This window comes from Chanos chanos, chromosome 8, assembly GCF_902362185.1.
Source record: "Chanos chanos chromosome 8, fChaCha1.1, whole genome shotgun sequence".
NCBI lineage: Eukaryota > Metazoa > Chordata > Actinopteri > Gonorynchiformes > Chanidae > Chanos > Chanos chanos.
The window spans coordinates 41,579,058-41,604,078 of NC_044502.1; the positions used below are offsets into that span (position 1 = coordinate 41,579,058).

The following is a 25,021-nucleotide window of genomic DNA, read 5'->3' on the forward strand; positions in this document are numbered from 1 at the left end:
ATGCCTCTTCTTAACCTGACAGAAGATGACCTCCCAGACATCTCCGTGTCGCCGACCCCATCCTTCTCCTCCTCAGTCTACTCTCCCTCTTCCTTTTCATCCCTCTCTCCCTATTCATCCTTCTACCCATCTGCCTCCCTCTCTCCGTCTCTGTCCTCCACATCCCTTTCTTTGTCCAACTGCTCCGTCGCTCCAGTTCCGCCTTCCCCGCCGTATAACTTTTACGCCGTACTGCTGGTCTTGCTGATCTTCTGCGTTGTCTTTGGGAACGTGCTGGTGTGTGTGGCCGTGTCGCGTGAGCGCGCCCTCCAGACCACCACTAACTACCTCATCGTCTCCCTGGCCGTGTCCGACCTGCTGCTGGCCACGCTGGTCATGCCCTGGGGAGTTTACCTGGAGGTCAGTTTTCTTCTGTCTTTCTAAAACCAGAGCTGCTCTAGTCCAGTCCTTCGAGGCCAAATTCTTCCCGGTTTTTTTAAAATCAGCCAAAATTGTTTGTGGAGAGCACATATGTTTCCCATGGCAAAAATCATCTTGTAATTAAACAATGAGGGCAAACTGGTCAACGAGGACTGGGCTAAGGTACCATTGTTCTAGACTGTATTTAATGTATTCCACCTCCGTATTTTTCAAGTGCAACAGCTTCCACTGCGTGAAAACACCTCATATTTTTGAACCGTGTCTAAGGGTACATTAATCATATTGAGAAAATGTTACACCACAAACGCAGTACACTCTATGTCCACACAAAAGAATCTGCTTGTCTGTGAGATGAGATGTCCTTGAATCTTCTGTTTCCCTCGCACAGCGTGTGTATTTTTTCCACCTTAGAGCAGACTCACAGAGAATTGAATTAGAGATTTTCATATCCTTCGTTCCTTTGACATTTCCCAAAGACCACTGGTAGACATTTAAGGGACGACATAGCTCATACACAATGAAATTACCTCAATGTGCATGAAAACGATCCAAGCTAACTATGTTTGCATATGTTTGCTTGTAAAGAAAATCTTACTGCTCATCGTATATATTTTAGATACACCTCTGATCAAAAGCAAAATTGCCATATGTTATCTTGTTATTTTTAGAAATGAAATACTTAGATTTTTGTGTCTGGGTGCATCCATTTATGTACGTTGGTCTGGTTTTTACGCATAAAGTATGAGATTCTAGCGGAATCTTGCCTGTTTCTGTGATATAACCTTACAAATGTAATAGGTACAAATTCGCTCTGCCAGTTGGTTTGTGAAGGTGTCAGTCTTACTGGATTGGGCATGTTTTTTTTTTATTTTGCTCAGGTGGTTGGTGAATGGCGGTTCAGTCGTATCCACTGTGACATCCTCCTCACTCTTGATGTCATGATGTGCACGGCCAGCATCTTAAACCTGTGTGCCATCAGCATCGACAGGTAACTCTGTCTATTCGTCCCTTCATTCACACAGCTCTCTCGGTCTCAGTCCGTCCTTCTTATCGAAAATTCACCAGTTTCTCTTTTTGACCAGAGGTCAAATGGCTGTCCTGTTATGTGGTGAATGGCTGTCCTGTTATGTGGTGATATTCTTTTTACAGCAGTAGCATCAGGTGTTTGTAGCATGTGCTCTCTCTTTCCGTGTTATGAAAGAAAGAGATGTTCGTATTGACCTTTTAAAGCAAAACTTCGGTGATTTTTTTTCTTTCTTTTTTTTTTTTTTTTGAGTTGAGTTGAGTGACCCTGACATTTGGGACATGCCCTTGACAAAATGTACGAGGAAAAATACTCCAAATGAACAGTTCGAGCGCATATTCACAGGAAAATACAAGGTTGCACTAAGTGTACAAACAAGTACAAGTGTACAAGTGTTCCGTTTAACAAACAAATATGACAGGACAGGTTAAGACCCAGCATGGCTACCTCAGTCCAGCGCATCCATTGAAAAGCAAACCTGTTGTTCAGACTTAGTGGCTTTTATTCTGCTTCTTGCTTTTCTCATTTCATCCTTCGTGGTCCTCACTTCTTTTTCTCGTCTTTTACTTTCTTTTGTGTGCGTGTACCACGCTGAATAACAGAAGATCTTGCTCTCTGAAGGGCAGATTCTCACTTCTCTTAGAAAAGAATAAATTAACTGCAAACATTTGCTTGTTTGTGCCACTCTTCTTTTCAGCTTTTCACCGAAGAATTTTTTTAAATAATGGAAACCGATGTTTTCACAACTCGCCTGCATAATATTGTTCTTCCCACATTTCAGCACCTTAATAATACGTGTGTGTGTGTGTGTGTGTGTCTGCAGGTACACTGCTGTGGCCATGCCTTTGCTTTATAATACCAGGTATAGTTCCAGAAGAAGAGTCGCTCTAATGATCGCTGTAGTCTGGTTTTTATCTTTCGCCATCTCCTGCCCTCTACTGTTCGGTCTCAATAACACAGGTAATTAAAGCAAATCCCCATCAACCATGAACTCTTCCAATAATCACTTTGCAGGGTATTTGATTATCGCGTTATTGTGTGTGACTGATATGTTAGACTTAAGATAGGAAGTTTTACCTGAAACGTTTCAATTTATTTTGTTTGTCTGTTTGTTCGTTGAATTGTTTGTTTTTCAAGATTAGAGACCTATAGAGGCAGGTGAAATGTCCTGTTATCGTATTTTGGTTTTGTAATGGCTAATGCTGTTCAGAGTCATCCCTGGAGCATTAGCATGTATGCCGGTAGTTAACACTCAGTTAACACTGAGATACCTTTAATAATTCAGTGAGCTACGGACTTCCATTGTAACTTATACACTTACCTTTAGGACTTTGGACTTTAGACAGGAATTTAGACCAGAATCTGACCTTGGACGTATTTACCCTGATATAGTCACCATAAAAACTAGGTAACAACAGAAATACGCAAAAATCCTGATAAAGACAAGGAGCATAAATCGTCAGAAATAGTGTTATTCAAACACAGTAGATATACTGTTCTCAATCATTAACAAAATCCGTTGTATGATGTTAGATCAAGAACAATTTGTTTGCTGTAAGAATTCATGAACCAATTGAAAATATGAATTATGAAATTGCAAAGTAATATGAGAAGGAAAGTGAAAATGTTGTATTTGAATCCCGTATTATGGTAATATCAACGTATATTATACTTTAAAAAACCCACACACTCTTTTTATATAATAAAACAATAGTCATCCTGCAGCAATGTGCTCTGTCTCAAACCTCAGCGTGTTTCCATGATCACATTCCTGTCCAGGTGATGTTCAGCACATGAAGCAGACAATGACGCCTCTAACTGTCTTTGTCTCTCTTCCCCTCTCTCTCGCTCTCTTTCGTTAATCACATTTTCTGCTGAGAGAGGGTACCATGTGTCTATTACTTTGTTTTCCTATCCGTAAATTCGCGAAGAGACCGGAATGAGGCATTGCACATCTTAAGTGGTAACCTTGAGGACGATGCTGAGGGAGGGGAATGAACTTATGTAACAGCCGCTTGAATCTAAATGAATAGCGGCCACTTAAATTCAAGTGGCACATGCCAGTCTGAGAATTAACACGCAGTCAGCTTCATCAGTTCTCTCCCTCATTTAGATGAATAGCGCGGAGGACAAAAAAAAAACCCGAACGGATATAGACGCAGAGCCAAAACCGACCAAGCGTTCGAACGCAGAAGCGCTGGCCATGACTCTAAACCTTTAATCATAGCCTCATGTTTTATCTATCTTACCCCCTTTTTCTTTTTAAATCTCAAATGAATAAATTATCCTTCAAAAGTCATAATTAGTGATGAATAGAATGTCAAAAGATTATGACAGAGCGTCTCAACAAACGACAGAACAGATGAATTTCTTCCATGTTGTTATCATTACGGCATAGATGCTAGAGGAACGTTCGTGTTGTGCTGTACTCTTTTTAATTATGAGCAAAATTAGTATTAAGAAGTACGGCTGTGGTTGAGGAGTTGCATCCCAGCTAATCCTTCGTTGCAAATCCTCCTTAAGCTTTTTGTTGTTGTTGTTGTTGTTGTTTTGTGACAACGAAATGAAATTCACTTTAAAATGAGCTGCCTGAAAGATTCATAAAACAGCCGTTAAAACATACATGAACTAAAATGCAAGCCCACCAAAAATGATGAAATACCTCACCAAACAGTTCTCCCATGACGTCGGATGGGTTTGTGTCATCTTGTGTATGTTTTATCTCTTTCTCTCCTGTGTCTCTTTCTCTCTCCTTCCCATTTCCCAGCGAGTCAGGAAGGACGGAATTGCAGTTTTGATGACCCTGCCTTTGTTGTTTATTCATCTGTGGCCTCCTTCTACGTGCCCTTCATAGTCACGCTGCTGGTGTATGCGCAGATCTGCGTGGTACTGCGCAGACGAGGCAGGCGCACGGCTCCACCTCGCAGACACGGACTCCATCCAGACACTGTAGATGGACATAGACACCAGAAGGTATACAAGTCAGTTGGAAAGATGGAGGAATTTTCAAGCTCGGTTAACAATGCTTCCTTTAACCAGCTCTCACAGACATTTCTGATAAGGAAACAGGGGCCTACAACATAAAACTACTGTTACCATGGAATTTTTTTACTGTAAGGATTCAAAACATCAAGCTGCAGTATTAAGAAATATTCATCAGTGTGTCATGTTACTGACTTTTGACCAGCCCTTCCAGACCTTTCAGTCTTTCTTTCTTTTCTCTCTTTTTTGTTAATAACTTTTCATTGGTTTTTCACAATAAAACACACACACACACACACACACAAATGCACAAGAATATCAGTAATGATTACAATAGAAAATAATGAGGGGAGAGGAATTGATTGTAAGTTCATAAAGTGGTGTAAATTAAAGCTTTATATTATGACAGTCCAATATACCTTATACAGGGTACAATGTATAACAATAAGATGTATTCTATTCTGCTCTTTTTCCTTTTTCTCTCTCTTGGTTTTTTTTCCCCTCTTTCTCTATCTTTTGTCTTGAATCTTCTCATTGTTGTGTTGGTGAATAATTATTGTTTTTTTTTGTTTTCATATCACTTCTCCCTGTTATTGTATCCTGCTGTTCAGAATAAATGCACACACCCTGAGGATGTGAAGTTGTGTACTCTGATAGTGAAGCCTGCCTCAGTACCTCCCCAACGTAAAAAAGTGGTGAGTCAAAGGCTGGTCGGTCAGCACCACAATTCAGATTTTTATTTTTTGTCCCTTTTTTTTATCATCTAGAGAATTTTCTCTTCATTATGAAAATAAAAATAAAATCCTGTCAACTTAAAATTAGAAGTGCAACTTGCCTCACGGCTTCTGGGTAAAGGAATCCACCTTTGTCCAAACGTTTACTAACCAAAAATTTTACTTATCGTTTTAAGAGGAGTCGACTTTTATTCTGTTAAAGTGTATTCTCTACCTTTGTCCCTACCTCCTACTTACTTCTGTCCATTGTCTGTTTCTCATCCCATCATCATTTGCTCTCTCTCTCTCTCTCTCTCTCTCTCCCCCTCTCTCTGGTCAGACTCTGGTGAAGGAGGCAGTGGTGCACCCCATTGAGGTGGAGCCTGTGTGTTTCTTGCCCCAGAAAGAGCAGGGGTTACAGCAACAAGCTGGACGGGGCAAGATTTCTCTCTCTGTTTCCGTGGCGCCCAGCCCCACTCTGCCCTGCTCCACCCGCTCTGCCCTGGCCCCCCGCCGGGCTACCTTTCAGGGAGGGGTGAATGGACGTGAGGGCTGGAGGGGAAGGAATGGAGAACGGGAGAAAGAAGGAGCGGTGAAGGAGAGAGTTCGGGGAAGGTTGTCACAGCAGAAAGAGAGGAAGGCAACTCAGATGCTGGCAATAGTTTTAGGTAAGAGTAGAGAGAGAGAAAGGAGAGAGAGAGAGAGAGAAAGAGAAAGAGGGAGAGAGAGAGTAAAGTAAACTGGGTCAGTTGAAAATACGAAAATGATGATCTGTGATCAGGGATAGTTTTAAAAGATGGGAATAGGTTTTTAAAAGAAGATGATTGCACAGAGCATATTATGTGAGCAGAGACCTAGAAATTTGACCGATAGATGTATCATGATGTAAGTCCTGTTACACAGAGAACTGTTCGGCCGGCTTACCTTACGGTTATGCCCGTGTGTGTGAGCTTACGGCGCTTTGAGAGCAGTGTATCTTGATAAACTTTCACACACAGTATCTGAGTCACTCTCATATGTACATATGTACACAAGTGCCGAGTGCGTATCTAATCTAACGTATGTTTATCTTACTCTCAGGTGTTTTCATCATCTGCTGGATGCCTTTTTTCCTCACCCACGTGCTGAAGGCTCACTGTGGCAGTTGCTGTATATCCCCTTCGCTTTACAGCGCTGTCACCTGGTTGGGTTACCTCAACAGCGCCGTCAACCCTGTTATCTACACCACCTTCAACATTGAGTTTCGCAAAGCCTTCATCAAGATCCTGCACTGCTGATAGCGCACAGAGAAGGAGTTGCGAGAGAGAGAGAGAGAGAGAGAAAGAGAGAGGGAGAGAGAGAGAGAGAGAGAGAGAGAGAAGGGCTGCAGATGGTATATGAAAAGAAAAATGGCAGGTGCTAGAGTACAATGGCTGAAAAGAAATCAAAACACAATCGAAGAAAGAGTTCAAGAAAAGAGACAGTACAAAAAGAGTGACAATGAGACAGAAATACATGAAGGTGGAAAGAGACAAATTGTATAAGGAAATTACAGATATCGAGATACACTGTTCTAGAACACAAGGAATCTATTGGAACATTTCAATAGATGTGACACCATCTTGTAGAACGTATTGTAAACTAGAGAACAGCCTGATGAACTAAAAGATTGTCGATTCAGTCCAACATGACAGAATAAGAGTTGTGTGGGAAAAGGTTGACGTGGCAGGGTTTTTTTTTTTTTTTTTTTGTATATATGAACATTCAAACTGTGTCCCTCGTGTCAACGTATTTATTGTCAAAGCAAGTGTTTTCTCAGTTGCTACAAAGATTATCATGTGATTAAAACATTGAATTCCCTGGAGAAAAAACTCTCTCATATATGTTTTATGGTGTGTCTTTGCTCTACATTTAAGTTCAGTACAAAGACGAAGGAAGAACAGTTATTCATTAGGTTGCTTATATGTCAGGAAATTATGTGTAAATAAGGTTATATTATTTCTCATTTCTTTCTTTCTTTACATATAAACTCATTTTAACATAATGAGCAACCTCGCCTTCCTAAACAAATCATTTTAATCCTTTTTCCAATGCACCTGCTCTTGTTGAACTCTTCTGACCTCCTTGTGTTGACTGCCAACACCTAACACTGCCTTATCTTGTAATATGATCAGCCAAACAAATACCCCTCTCATGTGAAATAGGATTCAGGGAAGTCCAACACACAGGCATGCGCACGCGCGTGCACACACACACACACACACACACACACACACACACACACACACACACGTGCAGACACACGCACACACGCGCAAAAACGCACACGCACAAACACACACACACACACACACACACACACATACACATACACAACTAGTTTCACTGTACGATATCACACTTTCCATGTATGGTACCACAATATATCACAACTATATATATATATATATAAAAAAACCTTATAAAGTTCTATTGTGACTTGTCTTAAAATGACTTAATAGCATGAAGGTCATAATGACTTAAAGATTTTAAAATAAATGATTCGACATTTCATAGCTATGCTTTGTGAACAGAAAACTGAAACTATAATATCGCCTTTCATTTTCCTTACCTCGTCATTCGTGGGCTAGTATAAAATGATATGTATAGGACAATGGGTTGTTTGACTCAGCTATAGGAGTTTACGTTACCTGCAGTTGTTAAACTCTGACTCAACCTTACAATAATCAACATGCATTTTTAATCAGCTCTGATGACACAGACGCGGCTATCCATTACCGCTGGACTCCTCCATACGCCACCAAAAAACCTCATAGAAGAGAGAGAGAGAGAGAGTAGTCGGGATGAACAGTCGAGAAGAAGGGACGGCGAACGCCGTTAACCTGCTCTGACGAAGATGAAGAAGTGAGACTGTGAGGAACAATCAAGGACGATGTTATTTTTTATGACAGAGCGGAACAATCGGGCGGACAACAAAGGAGCAGGTGAAGCAGAGTTACGAGAAGCGAAGGAGCGCTGAGGAGAGCGGACACATCGAGGGGCATGAATGGGCTTTGAAGAAGAAAGTACTTTGACACAGATGTCCCTGACACTTTGGCTCTGACACAGCCATTGTCTGTCGTGTACTTGGTATTTATTTATTTATTTATTTATTTTAATACCTTATGTGATCACACTGTGAATGCTTCTCCAAGGTTCTTTATAAGCAAGTCCATTGCAGGAGCCTCAGCAGACCAAAAAAAAAAAAAAAACCACTTCAGTGATCTGATGCTGTGGTTTGACACTGCTCATTATGACTCTTACTGAGGTAAGGTCAAGCTATACATCTCTCTGTGTGTGAATATGAATGAGAGAAGACAAAACTTTAGTTTGAATCCAAATGAAACTTCTCCTGTATAACGACAGGTTTATTTCGAAGTGGAAAGAATTCTACAAACAGTGTTCAAAATCTCCTGTCAGGGTCTGCTATAACATCTTTACAAACTTTTGTATGGGATGTACAAATATATATTTTCTTATACAAGAAAGGATTACATATGGCAGTAATCATAAATTAAATGTGAAAATGCGACATTGAAATGTGAAATCCAATTCTTATTGTACATTTGATTCACATATACAAATTTATAGTATTTTAGCATGTAGTGTATTTGATATGGAGGATATGGCTTTGATTATTTCACTCATAAAAAAAAAAAAACATTCAAGGATATCATAGTAACAGGTTTACAATGACAGCAAGTAAAAAAAAAAAAATTCACTACAATACCTCAATTTCTCCTTTAGAGCTCGACTGATTGTAATATGGTAGCAGAAGGCCTTGGGCACCCTCCATTTATCCATCCATGTTCAGATACCTGCGGTTCCACTCGAGAGCTGCCATCTGCCCCTCAACTTGATCATTTGTCTGTTCCACCACTGACTCTCTACAAACCCCCAATGGCCACTGCGCCACCCTCCCAGTCAAAAGTCATACCTCAAAACTCCATTTGCCAGAATCTCTCAGACGCCGCTCAGCAGCAAGTAGCCATCATGCTACACAACCAGGACATGGCTTCCACATCCCAGCTCCGACCGTCTGATCCATGTTTGGATCTCTCAGACACGTTCCACATCCAAGCCACCTTTCCATGCACCCAGGTGATGGGGGTTTCTCAGCTGAACCCCTGCTCATTGTCAGTCCTTACACCTCAACTCCCTCCAAACGCATTATCAAGTACCAAGCAGCCTGGGGAACCTTGGTCCTCTGTCTCTGGCCCAGAGTCTCAGTCAGACAGTCAGCAGAGGAAGCTGTCTGAAGAGGGACTGGTTTCAGAGGAGAGAGCAGAGGGGCTCACATTGTCTAAAGAGGCCTCTCTCGATCAGTCAGGTGGGCACGGAAAGCAAACATTTACATTCCTGAGATATGTATATATATATATAAATTCACTGGGACCATAATATTAAATTCTGATCATTCAAAATGAAAGCTGGTTCATTAGTGTTGAGCTCTGATTAGGAGTTCAAACCATTTCTGTTCCAGTGTATTTCAGATATACTTGAAATGTTTTTCGATAATGCTGTTTTGTGTGTGTGTGTGTGTGTGTGTGTGTATGTGTGTGTGTGTGTGTGTTTGTTTATATGTGTTTGTTTTACAACAGAGTTCAATGCCCAGTGGAAACTTTGCCCCACACGACTGACTTTGCTAATGATACTTATTCCCATCATCATCTCCCTCACTGTCTGCATTGCCATCATAGGTAGTCTGTCATTACTGAATAACATTTCAGAGGGCAATATCAGGCTAGAGTTATGAATGAGTTAAAGGATTTGGTTTTCCATACAGTAGAGAGAATGCTTTAATTTTTTTTTCATCCTCTTCCTACGCATGTCCATCTGTTATGACAAAGAATTACCCAGTGCTCAAGAGGCCAAATTTACTTCAGAAGAAAATTCTCTCTCTCTCTTTCTCTCTGTCTCTCTCTCGCCCTCTCCCCACCTTAGTGAAGTTTGTGTGCTTTCCATCCAAACTGCGAGAAGTGACGCTACCCTGTGACAGCAAGTGGAACTGCAGTGTGACTCAGGTTCCCTCATTTTCTGCAAAACATCAAGTCAACCAGACAATGAACATCTCCACAGGTAGAGTTCCCAGGTCAAAAGAACTCCCCAGTAACCTGGATTCCCAAAATGGCTTCCTGATGAACCTTCTCTTTCTCATTTTCCCAGATTGCTTAGGTGTGGTGGGTGACAGAAGTGGGTCGAGAATTGTTGGTGGCACGGTGGCGGTTGAGGATCAGTGGGGGTGGCAAACTAGCCTCCATTGGAGGGGCAAACATGTGTGTGGAGGGGCAATAATTACCCCATACTGGGTCATCACTGCGGCTCACTGCTTTGTCCAGTAAGAAAAAAAAGTTGAGGGAGAGAGAGAAAGAGAAAGAGAGATGAGAAGAGATTAAAAACAAAGAATTTAGATTCTACAGTTTCATCCCATCTTCATTTCTTCACTCATTCGTTCTCTCTTGTGACGTCTCACAGGTATAATATGTTGGTGGAGTCAGACTGGCAGGTTATTATTGACACAGTGAGCGTATCTGACGCGTCGCTGGGGAAACGATACAACACCTTAAGGATACATCCTCATCCACGCTTCTCAGAAGACAACAATGACTTCGACCTGTGTCTGCTCCGCACTGAGACGGAAATGTCCATGGGAGGTGAGAGAACAGACAGATGGGATGAAAGAAAGAGGGAGACTAATCATATTTTATCACCCGCCACTGTGACATATTTATATTTCCAAAACCAGAAAATCTTAAGGAGGTCCTTCACTTATGAGTTAACCATTTGAAACATTTTACTAGCTTTTGTAACCAACTAGAAAGAAAAACTAGGCATATGTGACATGGGATTGTGCTGAGAGCTTCATTCAGTTCTGACTGCTGTTTAGACGGCGTTCGCCCAGTGTGTTTGCCAAGTCTCAGGGACACATTTCCTGCTGGCACTCCCTGCTGGGTAACTGGCTGGGGCTACACTCGGGAAGGAGGTGAGAGAGGGAACTCAGCCTATAGTTCCCTGGAAATCTGAAAAATATGATGTATTAAATGCTAGTCTTATTTCTGTAACGCTTTATTTCTCCAAAACTCTCTCTCTCTCTCTCTCTCACTCTCTCTCTATATATATGTGTGTGTGTGTGTGTGTGTGTGTATGTATGTATGTATGTATGTGTATATACACACACACCCACACATCAGGCTCTGTATCCCCACTCCTGAGGCAGGCTCGGGTCCACGTGATTGATCAGTCCACCTGCTCTAGGCCCTCAGTCTATGGCTCTTACCTTACTCCCAGAATGCTTTGTGCTGGCGTTATGGAGGGTGGGGTAGACTCATGTCAGGTTTGTCGGGGAGGGGGAGGGGGCATTTTTGGGGGTTTTGTTTGCTCTATGGTCTTCTTCATCTTCACAATTCTTCATATTTGTATCACGTAAAGTACCAAGTAAATTGATTTTCCATGGTCTTCAGGGTGACAGTGGAGGTCCACTGGTATGTGAGACATCAGATCGAGACTGGAGACTGGCAGGAGTGGTAAGCTGGGGAGAAGGTTGTGGTCGGCCTAATAAACCAGGCGTCTACACACGCGTGTCAAAACTTCTTCAGTGGCTAAACCAGTACATACAGGTAGCGTGGAAATAAAAACAGATAAGGCTTGAAAATGCATGCAGCAAGCTATGAGATTTTTAAAGACGATAGTAAAAGCTTTCAACTAAATTCAAAGACTGCTGTGTCGGTGTGTGCCCTTACCAGAGGATTATGAATACTAGGATGTTTGTGTAAACCTTTCTTATTTGTATTTATTTTTAAATTTGTACTTATTTGGGTTTTTTTTGTTTGTTTGTTTGTAATTTTAAGTCGACAAAAAACAGCTGTCACTATTAATGTTCTCTTACAGGATGAAGAGCAAGAATCTCCCACAGAAACGACAGAGACAACTCAGAATAACTTATGAAACATAACGTAAAATAGCAGCAGTGGCAAAGACAATGATAATCAGCATGGTCATCATGACAGCGCCACAGACTGTCACCTTACTTGAACCCCCGAGATCTTGAAAATTCGTGAGGCCAGCAACAACAATAACTGATAATGTTATCACTGTTTGTTGTTGTTACTCTGTCTTCTGACTGCTGTAAACAAACAAGAATTAAGAATAAATTTGAATGTATTTACGGTTTGACAGTCTGTTTCTTATGTTTACGGAGCGCTGTTAAGGAGGCAGCTGTACCCTACGCTACGCGATAGAAGTCACGTAGCATGCTGGGTGGGGGCGTGGGGGAATCTAACTGTGTATATAACAATAAAAACCAACGCTATCACGTCTCACTCAGGTATCACGTAAAAAAATCAAGGACGTATAGATCACACATTTGTTTGGGAACCGCTAATCACGTAGCTAATGCGGAAGTACTTCTGTCAACTGTCATCTGTTGCCGCAGAAACACTGTCACGCAATGGACCGCCCCTCTGCTTTCCAACTTTTCACTTTAACATGGCGACATAATTGATAAGGCGACTAATAAACCAAGGCATTTTGGCTATTCAGCAAGGAATACATATCTCGTTTATTACACCCCGACGATCGAATGTCTTAATGATAGTTGTATTATGGAATTTTGGCATACATTGCGCCAGGTCTAAGGGGGTTAAGGACGACAGCAATCTCACTATCAGTTCGGTTGTGGGCTGTCCTATCCTGAACTGCATCAGAAGGAATCCGACCGGTCAGGCTTCCAAGATTGGGGTGTAATTTCGCTGATAAAAATGAGCCTTATTATAAGACGACTGAAGCCGACTTTGGCTTACTCGCAGATATATCAGAAGACCAGACAATCGCCTTTTGTGCCATTCCTCTCTCGACGGAGCGACGTCATTAAAAACACTACCCTACTTTTTAGTACAGGAGTACGACTTTACTGTGCACGAATGGAGTCGAAAGGGGTTATATTCAGACAGGTACAGTTGTGCTAACGTGCTAACAGCTGAATGTCGCAAACCGGTTTGCAAATCTAGTTTATGTATATATGTATGTATGTATGTATAGCCTATGTGTATGTGTGTATGCATGTCGTGCATTTTCTAGCTTTTGTTTGTTTGTGAGTATTATCCGTGTTGTTTTTTCCATAGCTGTTGACTACTTAGTGTGTAAAATACTAAACAAGAATTACTAGTTCAAATGCGGAAAATGTAGCCTATAAGAATAATATATCAAACTATGCTATGTAAACTGTATTTACCCTGACCTGTTCGTTTTGGCAGTTTCGTATCGTTGAAAACAATTTATCACATCGTATTTTTTCCCCGATAATTTCATGAAGTACAGCTACCAGAACTACCAATATATTAACTTTTGGCAACATTATATGTAGGCAATCGTATTTCACTGACTTTAAAAGGACGACTACAATTCCGCTGTAGTTAGCTTGCCAGCTAACGCGGCACAAGATGAGGAAATGTAGGTTGTCCATTGAGGGGTCAGATAAGTTCATAGTCGACATGTTTCTGTTTCGACAGACTAATATTTAATTAACCTGTCATTTTAGATCAGCAAGGTTTTTAATCAAAATAACATTTACCACGATATTTTTTTAGTTGTCAAATTCTTATCGTGAGTGACAATGATGGATTGTCGTTACGCGTTACAAATGTATACGTCTGAGTCATGCTGATGTATTTTTTGTTGTTGTTCTCTGCGCAGTTGTTTGAGCCTGTCAGCAGCACGTACACATACCTGCTGGCAGATACAGAGACTAAGGAGGCTGTGCTCATAGACCCTGTGCTGGAGACAGTTGACAGAGATCTTAAGCTTATCGATGAGCTGGGACTTAAACTGAAACTAGCAGGTAATCAATCAGCTTACTTGATTTTTCGGAGACAAAAAGACAAATCAGTGAATCACACAGCAAACCTGCAACAGTACTTTGACCTCATATATTTCTAATATATAAAAGTACATCATAAGACTACACTTAACACTGCAAGCTTGTTATTGTAACAGAGTTACGCAATTACGACCTTTCCAGTATTCCCCCTTGGCTGTCGGACACAATCTTTTAGTGTTCTTTTTACTTTTCAGTGTTATCATCTTTCTCAGCGGAATACTGTGAATATTTTCTCTTTCTGTTTCATCAGTGAATACCCACTGCCATGCCGACCATATCACAGGTACAGGACTGCTGAAGAAGAAAGTGTTTGGGTTAAAGAGTGCCATTTCCAAACACAGCGGCGCTGCTGCTGACGTCATGCTGTCAGAAGGAGACCGTGTCACTTTTGGAAAGCATGTAGGTGTGAGGAGGACATGGGAAGTGTTGAACTTACCCCCAACTTACGGCCAAATTTGCTCGTGGTTGGTTGCCGTTTTAAAATGTATAATTCCATAGTAAATCAAGGGACATCATTTACTAAAATGGTGTCTAGACCTTTGCTCGTCTTGCTCGTGTTTAGGATTTTGGCGTGGGCATCCCAATAAATATGCAGTGTGGGGCGTTCTGCATTACTGTCCATTGTCGCGGATGGGAAAAGTAAAATAATAGACAGAAGACGCAAAAATGGGCACGTGACTTGCAAATACACGGATTTGTGTGTTGTATGTGATTTACAAGGCTGCTTTGCCTAGATACGCGATCGCTCGGACTGTTATCGGATCGAGAAGAAGACTTCAGCATGATTAAATCGCACAAAGTTGAGAACCTATTTGGCCTTTGCATATCTCAAAACTAAAATTGATTTTGTTCCTAGCCTCACGCGTTATGGTTCCTCGCCCATCACTTCGGGGCGGAATTTCACTTTTTCGGATGCGTGGATTCGCCCAGTTGCTCTGTTCGATCAACCTCGTCCCAATATCCATCGAATATAATACTGTATGCAAACGGGTCAGTTGAAAGTCCTTTATCGAAAGAATGTTGCAATTCATTTGTTTGGGTTGGAGAATGTTTGACTGAGTATTGTATTTTTCAGCATACGCGAAGAAGTTGGTGCTCTTAGTAATTCCGGCCCAAAGATCGTTCATGTAGGGGATTGGAGGGTTTAACCCTAAGCCTAACCCCGTAAATATTCATTGAGTAGTTGTGCAGAATACACAGATGTACAGATTCATTAATGACTGGAATGTAGTTGTAGAATGAAGTTTTGCTTACAGTAAATATATTTGGATTGTTATTACTTGTCGGTCATTCTGTAGGGCCCTCCTTTCTTTTAACTCAAATTACTCCTAAATATTGTGATTCATTCCCAATTATCCCATTCGCTCTGTGCCTGCATCTTGTTTTTCTTCAGCATCTGACTGTGAGAGAGACCCCAGGACACACTGATGGCTGTGTAACCTACGTCACTGACGACCAGTCCATGGCATTTACTGGGGATGCTTTGCTTATCAGGGGCTGTGGTAGAACAGACTTCCAGCAAGGTTTCTGCCACTCTTACTCATTCATACACAAACGTAACTTTGACCTGAAGCTTAAATCTCATGTTCTGAGAGGTTCTGTGTGTTATTAATTTGAATTTTACCCATTAGCTTTTCCTCCCAACTTTTACCACAATGCGCATTATGTGAGCTCATAACTGAATAATTTTGCCGTCTCTTAGGTTGCGCTAAGAGACTGTATGAGTCGGTTCATAAGAAGATTTTCACTCTGCCTGGAAACTGCCTCGTCTACCCTGCACATGATTACAAAGGTACATGATTTGGCTGATGCTATAGACTTTATACTGTATTGTCTTCTTCATAATTCCACTCACTGCCAAAATTCCCATTTTGTGTTCTGCTTTAAAGTTGTGTCCTGTTTTTCTCTCTTTAAATTGACACTAACAACTTTTCTACACACTGAAGGTCAGATGGTGTCCACTGTGGACGAGGAGAAGAAATTTAACCCACGGCTGACAAAATCAGTGGAAGAGTTTGTGGACATTATGAAGAACCTTAATCTCCCCAAACCAGCTAAGATTGGTACGCTCCTTGTATCTTATTTTTTCCAAACCCACAGGCATTGCGCTAAGCATTTAGATCGCTTAAAAGTGTCCGTGTCCTCTTGATGTTCTTGGATTTTAACCAAGATAAATGCGGGCCTGCCTTTGATGTTGTTTGATTGGTATTTTCGTGGCGGCATTCACACAGTCATGAAAAGCATGCAAAATTCCAGTACCTATGTCCAACATGCATTGTCAATATAAACAAGGTATTGGATATAGGTCGCTAAAAAGAAGACACAAACAGCCAGACCAAATAATCAAAATGTTTTAGGAACCAAAACCTGGAGAGTAAACACAGATTTTTCTCTGTACTCACATAGTAGTATGTGTGCACTTTAAATGTATATGATATTATATTCAAAATGCTTTGTCTACATTTCACGTTCTCTGCGTTGTTTCCAGATATTGCGGTGCCTGCCAACTTGGTTTGTGGACTCCACGATGTTTGAACCGAACACGTTTAATTGGAAGAGGTTTCTAGAAACCCTGTGGGGCAGCTAAGGGAACAGTTCATTTAAAGCTTAACCTAAGACCATGTTTTAATGATTGTGTGATCATACTGATTTTGAGATATTCTCTCCAGTTGCAAACAATAGACCAGGGTAAAGGACTGAAGTATATGTAGAACATGCAAAATTATGCGCTTTCGTTCATAATGTTTTTGCCTTTGATGTTCCGATTTTAGAGCACTTAAATGTCTACTACAGCACTGTTATCTATATATTTCTACATCAATCATCTGAAATCAGAGTTGACCTTTGTAACAGTGAGTGGCCTTCATGAAATGAGCATAAAATGCAACGTGTATTACCAAGTAATGAACTCGAAATGTTAACTATAATGTGTAAAGCCTGAAAATTAAATGGCGTTGATTTAATGAGGTTCTTGTCTTTTCTCATTATTTTTGTTGTTCATGTTTCTTTTTTTGCATTCTTTTTTTTGTGTGTGAATCAAGTACTGTTATTAATTTTTTTATGGCTATACTGCTTTTATCAGTTACGTTATAAGTCAGTAATTAGCTCTGTGAAAGTAATAAGCCTTCATGACAAACTTCCAGTATAACATTTATGAGCCTAATGTTTCACCGCATGTCATTTGAACACATGTAGATAATGCTGTTTATTAGAATTTGATAAGCCCCACATTTTGTCTGCATACACAACATAAAAGGTCAAGCATTAATGTGTAAAAATAGAGAAAGCAATGTATTTTTGTGATTGTCACAGATTGTGAAATAAAGTAACCAGGACTCTAAACAAGAAAGATACAGTGAGCCCCAAAAGATTTTGGGAAGCGGGATGTTTTGGGGTTTTTTTTCCCTCCCTTGTTTTCTTCTTTTTGGTCTGTTTGGCTCTTTCCTCCTACTCTATGGACTTGAAAGGAAACAGTGAGATCAACACGGATAAAGTGCAGATAGCTTTAATCTGATGGTGTTTTCATCCTTATCGAGTGAAATGAAACCACATTTTGTACATGCTCTCCGTCATATTTGGGGACTACAAAGTACTATGTTGAAATGACTCCACAGATATGTCACACAAAGAAGGCATGTAAGTCTTGTTTGTGTGTTTGCAGATCGGGTGTCTTGTCTGGATTTTTGGCTTTATATCTGAGTTTGGACATGGTTGTTGAAGTTAGCCAACATTGAGAATGCCAGAATCAACCCTTTGGTATATCATTAACATGGAATAATGCACACTGGCGAAACAACACTAAAATGTGTCTTTACCCAACAACTTCCCAATCTGGAAAAATAAATTGCTGCGTTAGCGTGGCATGATGCACTGTTTTCACAATTGCCCGTTTCAGACACACGAGCGTTACCTGTCTTCTTTATGTGACCTCTTGTGAACCAGAGATCAATGGCCTACTCATGTGACCATTATATGACTGGAGCAACTAAACACTGAGGAGACTCCTAGTAATGGTGACAAAGCAGTATGAGAGGCTCAGCCTTTCACAGTAGCACGGAGGTTTTCTCTGGCATTCCACCGGCATGTCAGAACAACCCTCGCAATGTATAGATGCCTGTCATAATTTCCTGTTTTCAGGTATCGCGCCTGAGAGATATAAAGACACATTTCTGCTGTAGGTGTGGTGGCGGCGGCATTCTTGTTTACGTGCAGAAAGACCTTTTTTATGACACTGCTCTGGGATTCATGCGTTTCCATGACAGAGCAGTCTGACGATCCGCGCGAAGCTGTCCGAAGTAAGGTACGTAAGCTCGATCTCGTTCGTGAACTTCCTTTATAGCAAGGAGTTTGTATTTTATTCAATCTTTTCTGTTTTTCGGTTGCTCTGTCAAACTGAGTGGGATGAATGTAATGATGCTATCGTCGAGAAGAACTGGTAAAAAAAAAAACACACACAAAAATTTTCTTTGGCCGCCACAAAGAATTTTTTAAAAAAGTGTCTTAGATTGAGCAAGTGTGGAAATATTGGCCTCATTGTTCACACAGGTCTAGCAGATTAACAGTTTAGTTATACATGCTGATATTTTACTGACAAAATTTTACTGATAGAAAGGTTTTACAGAGCTGAAAACATTATAAAGGTCTTTCATTAAGAAAGTGAATGAGACCTGGATATAGTTACATACTCTTAAATGAATATGTTGTACTAGTTTTTTTTTTTTTTTCTCTGATTACTCTCGGCTGTGAAATTTCATTTATTGAAATGAGTATAAAACACCATCTTTTGATGTTTCTGGTGGTTATTTGTAAATAAGTTACATGTGTCTTATGCTTCCTATTCTAAATGTGATAATAGCTAATTTCTTCATTCTTGTGATGTATAAAATATTTATTGTCTCTGAGTGTTTTGTTTAACTGACTAAAAAAGTAAACTTAATGGGGTGAAAGATGAAAAAAAATATATATATATATATATATACATATATGTTTTTAACATTTTATTCAGTGTGATTAAAAAAAGCAAACACAAATACAAAAACAAAACAACTTCAAGCAACATTCCATTGCTTGGACAAAACAGAACTGTTCCTGGGATGGGGGATCCCCACCAGGGGAATCTTATCGAATAACACACAGAACTAAATGAAGTGGTACAGATAGCATGAGAAAGCTGGAGATGTAAAAAAACCAACATATGGACCAACACCATTTGACAACATCCATATGTTGCACAAAAGCAGCTGTAAACTGGAATTGATCATAAATACATCAGCACTGTATCTTTCACAAAAGTCCATAAAATTAGCAATCATTCTGAACCAGGTCTTCCACCAAATCTTACTTTTAAATGCAGAAAGTACAAAGTGTTTTCCAAAGACGAACAAAAAAAACGTTAAAATCCAATTGCAGTGTATCAAAGGCAGACACATTCAGCCCCTGGGAGATTTGGCAAAAGCCAGAAGTATTTTTGTGGTTTCCCTTAAAGTCCTTCAAAGGCCGTCCTGCATTCACCACTTACATGATGGGAAAGCTGGCAAGGTTGGCAATGCCACAGAGGTTGCCGCGGTTTCGTGCCATGTAAATGTAACCTTGGTTTCCCCAATCCTCACCCCAGCTTCAGGAAAAAGAAACAAAAAGAGGATAAGAGAGAGATAAGAAATGAAAAACATACTTAATTTCACTGTGAACACACTGCAAGGCAACATGCATAACTGGCACTTAAACTAAAAATGCACTAGATAAAAAACTCTGCAATTGTTGTACTACTGCCTTCCTCTCTCAGCACATGTTTACAAAGCTCACCTGTTCTTGACGATCCAGTACTTTTTCCCTTTGGTTGTGACGCCGTAGCCCACTAAGAGAACCGCATGATTGATGTCTTCTTGATTGCAGTTGCGGTCATAATACACACCTATGGGGGGGATAAAACGAAACACTTTATACACTTGAACAAATATGACTGAGTGCACACAGCAACAACAAAACTCACTGTGTGTGTGATACATTCCAGAGAATCAGAGAAACACCCACCTCTCTTGTAGAACTGGAAAGTGGACAGAGTGGCATCGATGCCAATAGACACCGGGCCAGCCTTGACCAACGCTGAGGCAAGCGCCCGCTCGTTACCTTCCGGCACTTCTTTGTAGCCACGGCATTCTGCCGCCTTTCCAGATGCACTGTAGGCGCATTGCTGGTCCTGCAGGAGAGATCAGTTCCACACAGAGATAGACCCTTTATTATTCAGGGAACTGGTGACCTTATTAGCATCTCAAATCTTTTGGTAATATATTTGAACTTTACACAAGGCGGGCTTTTAGAACTCCCTCAGACAAAATATACAAATTTAGGCCCCGTAGAACTTGGCCTTGTAAAACCGCCATTCTAAAATCGTGCTTATACTGCTAACTGGGGACGTCATAAATTAGACAATGTTAGACGTTTAGGATCCAACCTGTCCCACGTAGGGGTAGGCGGACTCTGAGTCGATGCCTCCGTTTTGTTTCACGTAGTTGAAGGCGTTGGTCATGTAGCCACCTCCGCAGCCATAGTTCTCTTTGACACAGTCGACCAGGTTCTGAGGGCTGAGGTCAACTAGTTGGCCCTTAGTCTTAAAAAGCTGACCCTCCAGAGCACCTGCAGAGCTGAAGGCCCAGCAAGAGCCACAGGACCCCTGAGAAACAAAGCCATTAGACACTAGTGATCATCCTGCCATATGTGTTTTTAAAAGTCACACACTTTACAAGGTCACGCAACCCAAGAGTCAACCAAAGCAGAAACCGCAAAAAAAAAAAAAAAAAAAAAAATTTCAGGAGGCATTAGAAAGACCACTGTTCACTCTTCGAATGATTTTGGTTCCTTGCAAATGATATCAGTTCCCATATTTTTTTTAAAAACATGTAATTAGATCCTTAAATACTTAAAACCTAGAGCTTGGTTAAGCTGTTTCTAACATGTGTTGGGTGTGACATGCTGTTCAGTTGTCCTTTCCACCACAAGGTGGAGCTTTTACACCATTCTTTTTTTTTTTCCTTTTCATTTCTTGTCCCCCATTTCTCCCTTTCTACATCTCTTTTCAAGTCTTATACAAGAAAGTAAACCATCTGTGACAGATGAGTTTAAATAAAGCAGTGTGCATCCACAGCCCAGGAAACGAATTAGTCTCCATCTAATATATGGATGTCTAAAAGCCCCTAGTTCACTGTGCGCTTAATTTCGAGCATGCGTGTGCAAGCATACTGCAATTAATACTCTGTTTACATAACCAGAACAAACAAACAAACAAAGGCATTCCAGTACTTATAAAATAAAAGGATTTATTAGTGTGAACTTCAGCTGTGTTAGCTGAGTGCTAACTTTGCAGGGACACAGTTTTCCATACATGTCTCCTCTCACCTGGTTTTTGACTGACGTGACATAGCCCAGTTTGCGGTAGTCGATGGATTTGGGGAGTCTCTTCAGTGAGTCTTCGGGAATGTACGTGTTGTTACGATCTTTATTCAATGGCAACATGAGGCCAGCCAGCTTCAGCGCTACTTCCTCTGATGTCTGGGACAAGACAAACGTGAGCATAGTGACAAATTATTCACGTATACAGAACACCAGCAACAGCTCCCAAAATTGTCCTTTGTGTTTAAACTTTAAATGGAGAAAAGTCAAAAAGAATTGGATTTCACACGCAACATTAGAATTTCTTCTTTAAATCTCAAATGTCTCCAAGTGTGGGGTAGGAGTCAGATTACTAGTACATGTAGACACACACACAGCTTTAAAAAGTAAGTAGATATCTTTAGTAGGTATCTTTTATCAGTTGTTCACATTCTCCAAGAATCCTCCCCACTGTGGGAAGTTGTGTTTACCAAGAAATCACCTGACCTCATACATCACAAACACATTGAAATGAACTGTCTCCTGTTTCAGACGCTTGTTAACCATTGCATTAGCAACTTCACAGATTTACCACAAATACTGTTAAGCCATTCAACAGATAGTTTTTCCTGCATCAAAAGAAGTATTACAGGTCAAAACAATGGAACACCTGAGAGGGTATGAACAGATCCCCCCCATTCTCTTACATAATATGAGTAAGAAAAACAAAACTCTTACCATGTCACCCAAATGATTCATGCCCAGTTCATAGGAGTGGATTCCCAGCTCATACTCTTTATTATGAGCTTCAATCAGCATCATGTTCTTCTCCCAAATGGTCCTACGAATTGCCTCCTCGTCCTACCACACACACGCACACACACACACACACACACACACACACACACACACACACACATCAAAAAGGCATCTATGCTACTGCCCTTATTCGGATAAACCACCAAAAAAACAGGTATAATTGCAAAAACATGGTGAATTTATGTATTTTGATATATTTGCTGACGGTTGAGTAAAACAAGAGGAGTAAACCAAAACATTAAGCCAACAGTTCAGTCCTCAATTTACACCCTTTAGAGGAATGCCCCACGTATATGTGACTGGGGTTACTCCAGTGGAAACCAACGAAGGCTCATACAATCAATGATGTTCTACTGACAAATTATAGTTTTTTTTTTGTTTTTTGTTTTGGTTTTTTTTTTTTGGTCCATGGATTCTATCGAAAGCAGTAAGAATATTCCACGTTTGAAACATAATGAAACTCTTCACTCTCTGGTTTTCTAATCAGTTACAGTAAACACAGTCAAGGCCCTCTCCCACAGTAACGCTACGCAAAACCAGCACTGGAGCAACTGAACATGGGCTCCTGACGGAATAGGTTTACAGTGACCTCCATAAATATTTAGTGAGAAATACTTTGACCCCAAATGCCTGTGTATGCCTTCATGCTGTGGGCCGCTTTGATTTTGCCTGAAAGCAGCAATGACGACATCTGTTCCCCTCTAAATTGAAGCAGTGAAGCATAACTCTGCAGTTTCTCTTACTTTGATAGAACTTACCAGGCCATTGTATTCCTTCTTGTGAGTGTTCTTCCACCCCTCCCAGGCTGCATCCAGGGAAAGGTTATCCAGCGAATGGGCCAGAACTGACCCCACAAGCAGCAGTACACCAACACACAAATGCATTCTACACAAACAAACAAACAAAGAAACAAAAGAATGCAGAAAGGATTCAAAGGTTTCTATCAGTGCAACAGGTAACGCAAACTCCCAGATTCTTGTGGGAAACACAGTAGGCTACTTTGCTCTTCCATTATTCAAACGTAGGACACAAGCTGGAACTAAGATTAGATACTGAAGCATCTGGCTTGAGTTTGACTGGAGGGCGTCAAACCTAAGAAAAAGGCCTATTTCAATTTGTTGGACTTTAAAAAAGAGAATGAAAGGGGGAAATCTCACCCAATACACAGTAAAATCCATTAGTTAATTTACCATGAAAATAATTAAGCAAACCTACCACCTTGAGTCAATCAAACAAATGCAACTACTTTAGCATTAGTTAACCTTGACAACACATGTTTAATTCAACTATTACATTTCACAGTGCATTAGAAAAACTGGAAGTGAGTCAAGGTTTCTCTGACTGATAAACTTTTTCCTCCATTGCCGGAGCACTCCTGTGTTTCAAAGTTGCTCTAATGTAGACTCTAGGAAATGAAGGTAAACGATTTCATGTTATCATTTAAACTAATTTATTGACGTGTCAATGATTAACTTCATAGAACGTCTCCCAGCGAAAATATACGGAATTGTGGTCTAAAGTGTTATGACTACAATCCAAAAAACCACTTGTGACCTTTAGCTTATCGTAAGACTAGTATAGCGCGAATACATACGATAGTGAAGCATGAAAAAAGCGAAACTAAAACAGACAAATATCTTGTCCCCTCTCACACAAAAAGAATCACGTTGCACAAACTTTTTCCCCACGAACGCCCCATTCTTAAAACTCTGACTCAAGACCTATAGTCCTCAGAACCAAGGAACTTTACCTTAATTCTAGGTCGGTGGGATCCCAAACTATGTCCTTCGCGTCCTCCTGTTTTCGAAACTAGGTCGGCGACAGACTATTATATCCAAGTATTTTGAGGAAGTGCACTGGATAAAAAAAAAAAAAAAAAAAAAAAAAACGCTGACGCGAAATTTTCATCTGGGATCACTCAGACTTCCCAGCAACCAGATGATGTCAGGTGTCAGATTACAATTGCGCTGGAAAACCAGTACAAATCAGTAACTATTGTTTTTGTACCTGCAGCGAATTTAATAAAAGTTGAGTAAGTGATTATGACGGGTTTAAATTGTCGCACATCAGCTATCATTGTAAAATCTATTTTTCAAAATGTCACCTCAAAACGTTATTCAAACTAGCCTTGTCTGAATCTAGTTACTTGAACTCTGAGTGCAATTTCACAAATTTACCGTGAGTTGAAGTACTGGTATTTGAAACTTTTAATCTGCCTATTGTCTTCGTACTCACTGTGAGTTCGTACTCACTGAACGTGGGTTACTTTACTAACAGTTGTTTGATTCCGTCAAAGCAGTGAGTTTGTACGATGTTTTCAAGTAGCTTAAATGAACTTTTGTGTTTGGGAACTTACGTGCGTCTCCAGAACAGTAGCCATTACTAATTCACTACTCGAATAATGAGTAATGACCTAGTAATGACTAATAATCATTACTTATTTCCCATATTTACTTTCGTTGTCTGTGGGCCTTAAAGGTAACTCACAGATAAACTAAAAACCAGAGAGTATGTGTGGCACCCTAGTAACTACATGAATGACAATGATAATGAAATACCTGGCTATATATTAAAAAAATCACTTTATTACTTATCAGAACGCCAAATTTTATTAGTTTGTTTTCCACCGAAACATACATTAGACTTGTGACATTCCCTACTCATAGACAGGTACACATTTCATTCAGTTTTAAATTTGGTTCTCGGTGGGGGAGTTGGATGGAGGGCTGAAGGTTAATTTGGTATATTTGCAGAACATCTTCCTTTTCCTCTGTTCGTTAGTCCTGAGGTCACACAGCTATGCAT

General features: G+C 40.4%; 3 protein-coding genes across 4 annotated transcripts; 2 read left to right on the forward strand and 1 right to left on the reverse strand.

The window, feature by feature from the left end:
• Positions 1-6,416, forward strand: drd2l (dopamine receptor D2 like). The gene is made up of 8 exons (XM_030782018.1): positions 1-80; positions 159-399; positions 1,299-1,408; positions 2,268-2,404; positions 4,212-4,417; positions 5,038-5,121; positions 5,480-5,807; positions 6,220-6,416. Exons 1-8 carry the CDS (start codon positions 1-3, stop codon positions 6,414-6,416), a joined length of 1,383 nt encoding a protein of 460 aa, XP_030637878.1.
• Positions 6,417-12,632: 6,216 nt separating this feature from the next.
• Positions 12,633-16,999, forward strand: ethe1 (ETHE1 persulfide dioxygenase). Of its 2 annotated transcripts, none has more exons than XR_004025545.1 (7): positions 12,633-13,106; positions 13,849-13,993; positions 14,283-14,431; positions 15,426-15,555; positions 15,735-15,822; positions 15,976-16,095; positions 16,521-16,630. XR_004025545.1 is itself a non-coding variant. In XM_030782185.1 (7 exons), the coding sequence occupies exons 1-7, from the start codon at positions 12,915-12,917 to the stop codon at positions 16,565-16,567; spliced, it is 870 nt and encodes a 289-aa protein (XP_030638045.1). In that variant the 5' UTR covers positions 12,633-12,914; the 3' UTR covers positions 16,568-16,999. The 2 variants fall into 2 exon arrangements, 1 of the variants encoding a protein (XP_030638045.1); XM_030782185.1 differs by having other exon boundaries at positions 15,735-15,824; positions 15,979-16,095; positions 16,521-16,999.
• A 2,076-nt stretch (positions 17,000-19,075) lies between these two features.
• Positions 19,076-24,055, reverse strand: ctsk (cathepsin K). The gene is made up of 8 exons (XM_030781323.1): positions 23,967-24,055; positions 22,975-23,101; positions 22,136-22,258; positions 21,425-21,577; positions 20,484-20,702; positions 20,063-20,228; positions 19,835-19,943; positions 19,076-19,646 (listed from the first exon to the last, which is right to left on the reverse strand). The coding sequence occupies exons 2-8, from the start codon at positions 23,098-23,100 to the stop codon at positions 19,547-19,549; spliced, it is 996 nt and encodes a 331-aa protein (XP_030637183.1). The 5' UTR covers position 23,101; positions 23,967-24,055; the 3' UTR covers positions 19,076-19,546.
• Between the last annotated feature and the right edge of the window lie 966 nt (positions 24,056-25,021).

Excerpts from the sequence above, each read along its gene's own strand:
- ctsk (XM_030781323.1), bottom strand. The coding sequence starts at position 23,100 with ATGCATTTGTGTGTTGGTGTACTGCTGCTTGTGGGGTCAGTTCTGGCC. Across the intron at positions 19,944-20,062 it reads TTTCCAGTTCTACAAGAGAG|GTGTGTATTATGACCGCAAC; the intron begins GTGGGTGTTTCT and ends TCCCCCCCATAG. Across the intron at positions 19,647-19,834 it reads TACTGGATCGTCAAGAACAG|CTGGGGTGAGGATTGGGGAA; the intron begins GTGAGCTTTGTA and ends TTTTTCCTGAAG.
- drd2l (XM_030782018.1), top strand. The coding sequence starts at position 1 with ATGCCTCTTCTTAACCTGACAGAAGATGACCTCCCAGACATCTCCGTG. Across the intron at positions 81-158 it reads TCCTTCTCCTCCTCAGTCTA|CACATCCCTTTCTTTGTCCA; the intron begins CTCTCCCTCTTC and ends GTCTCTGTCCTC. Across the intron at positions 1,409-2,267 it reads TGTGCCATCAGCATCGACAG|GTACACTGCTGTGGCCATGC; the intron begins GTAACTCTGTCT and ends GTGTGTCTGCAG.
- ethe1 (XM_030782185.1), top strand. The coding sequence starts at position 12,915 with ATGAGCCTTATTATAAGACGACTGAAGCCGACTTTGGCTTACTCGCAG. Across the intron at positions 14,432-15,425 it reads GTGTCACTTTTGGAAAGCAT|CATCTGACTGTGAGAGAGAC; the intron begins GTAGGTGTGAGG and ends GTTTTTCTTCAG. Across the intron at positions 15,556-15,734 it reads TAGAACAGACTTCCAGCAAG|GTTGCGCTAAGAGACTGTAT; the intron begins GTTTCTGCCACT and ends GCCGTCTCTTAG.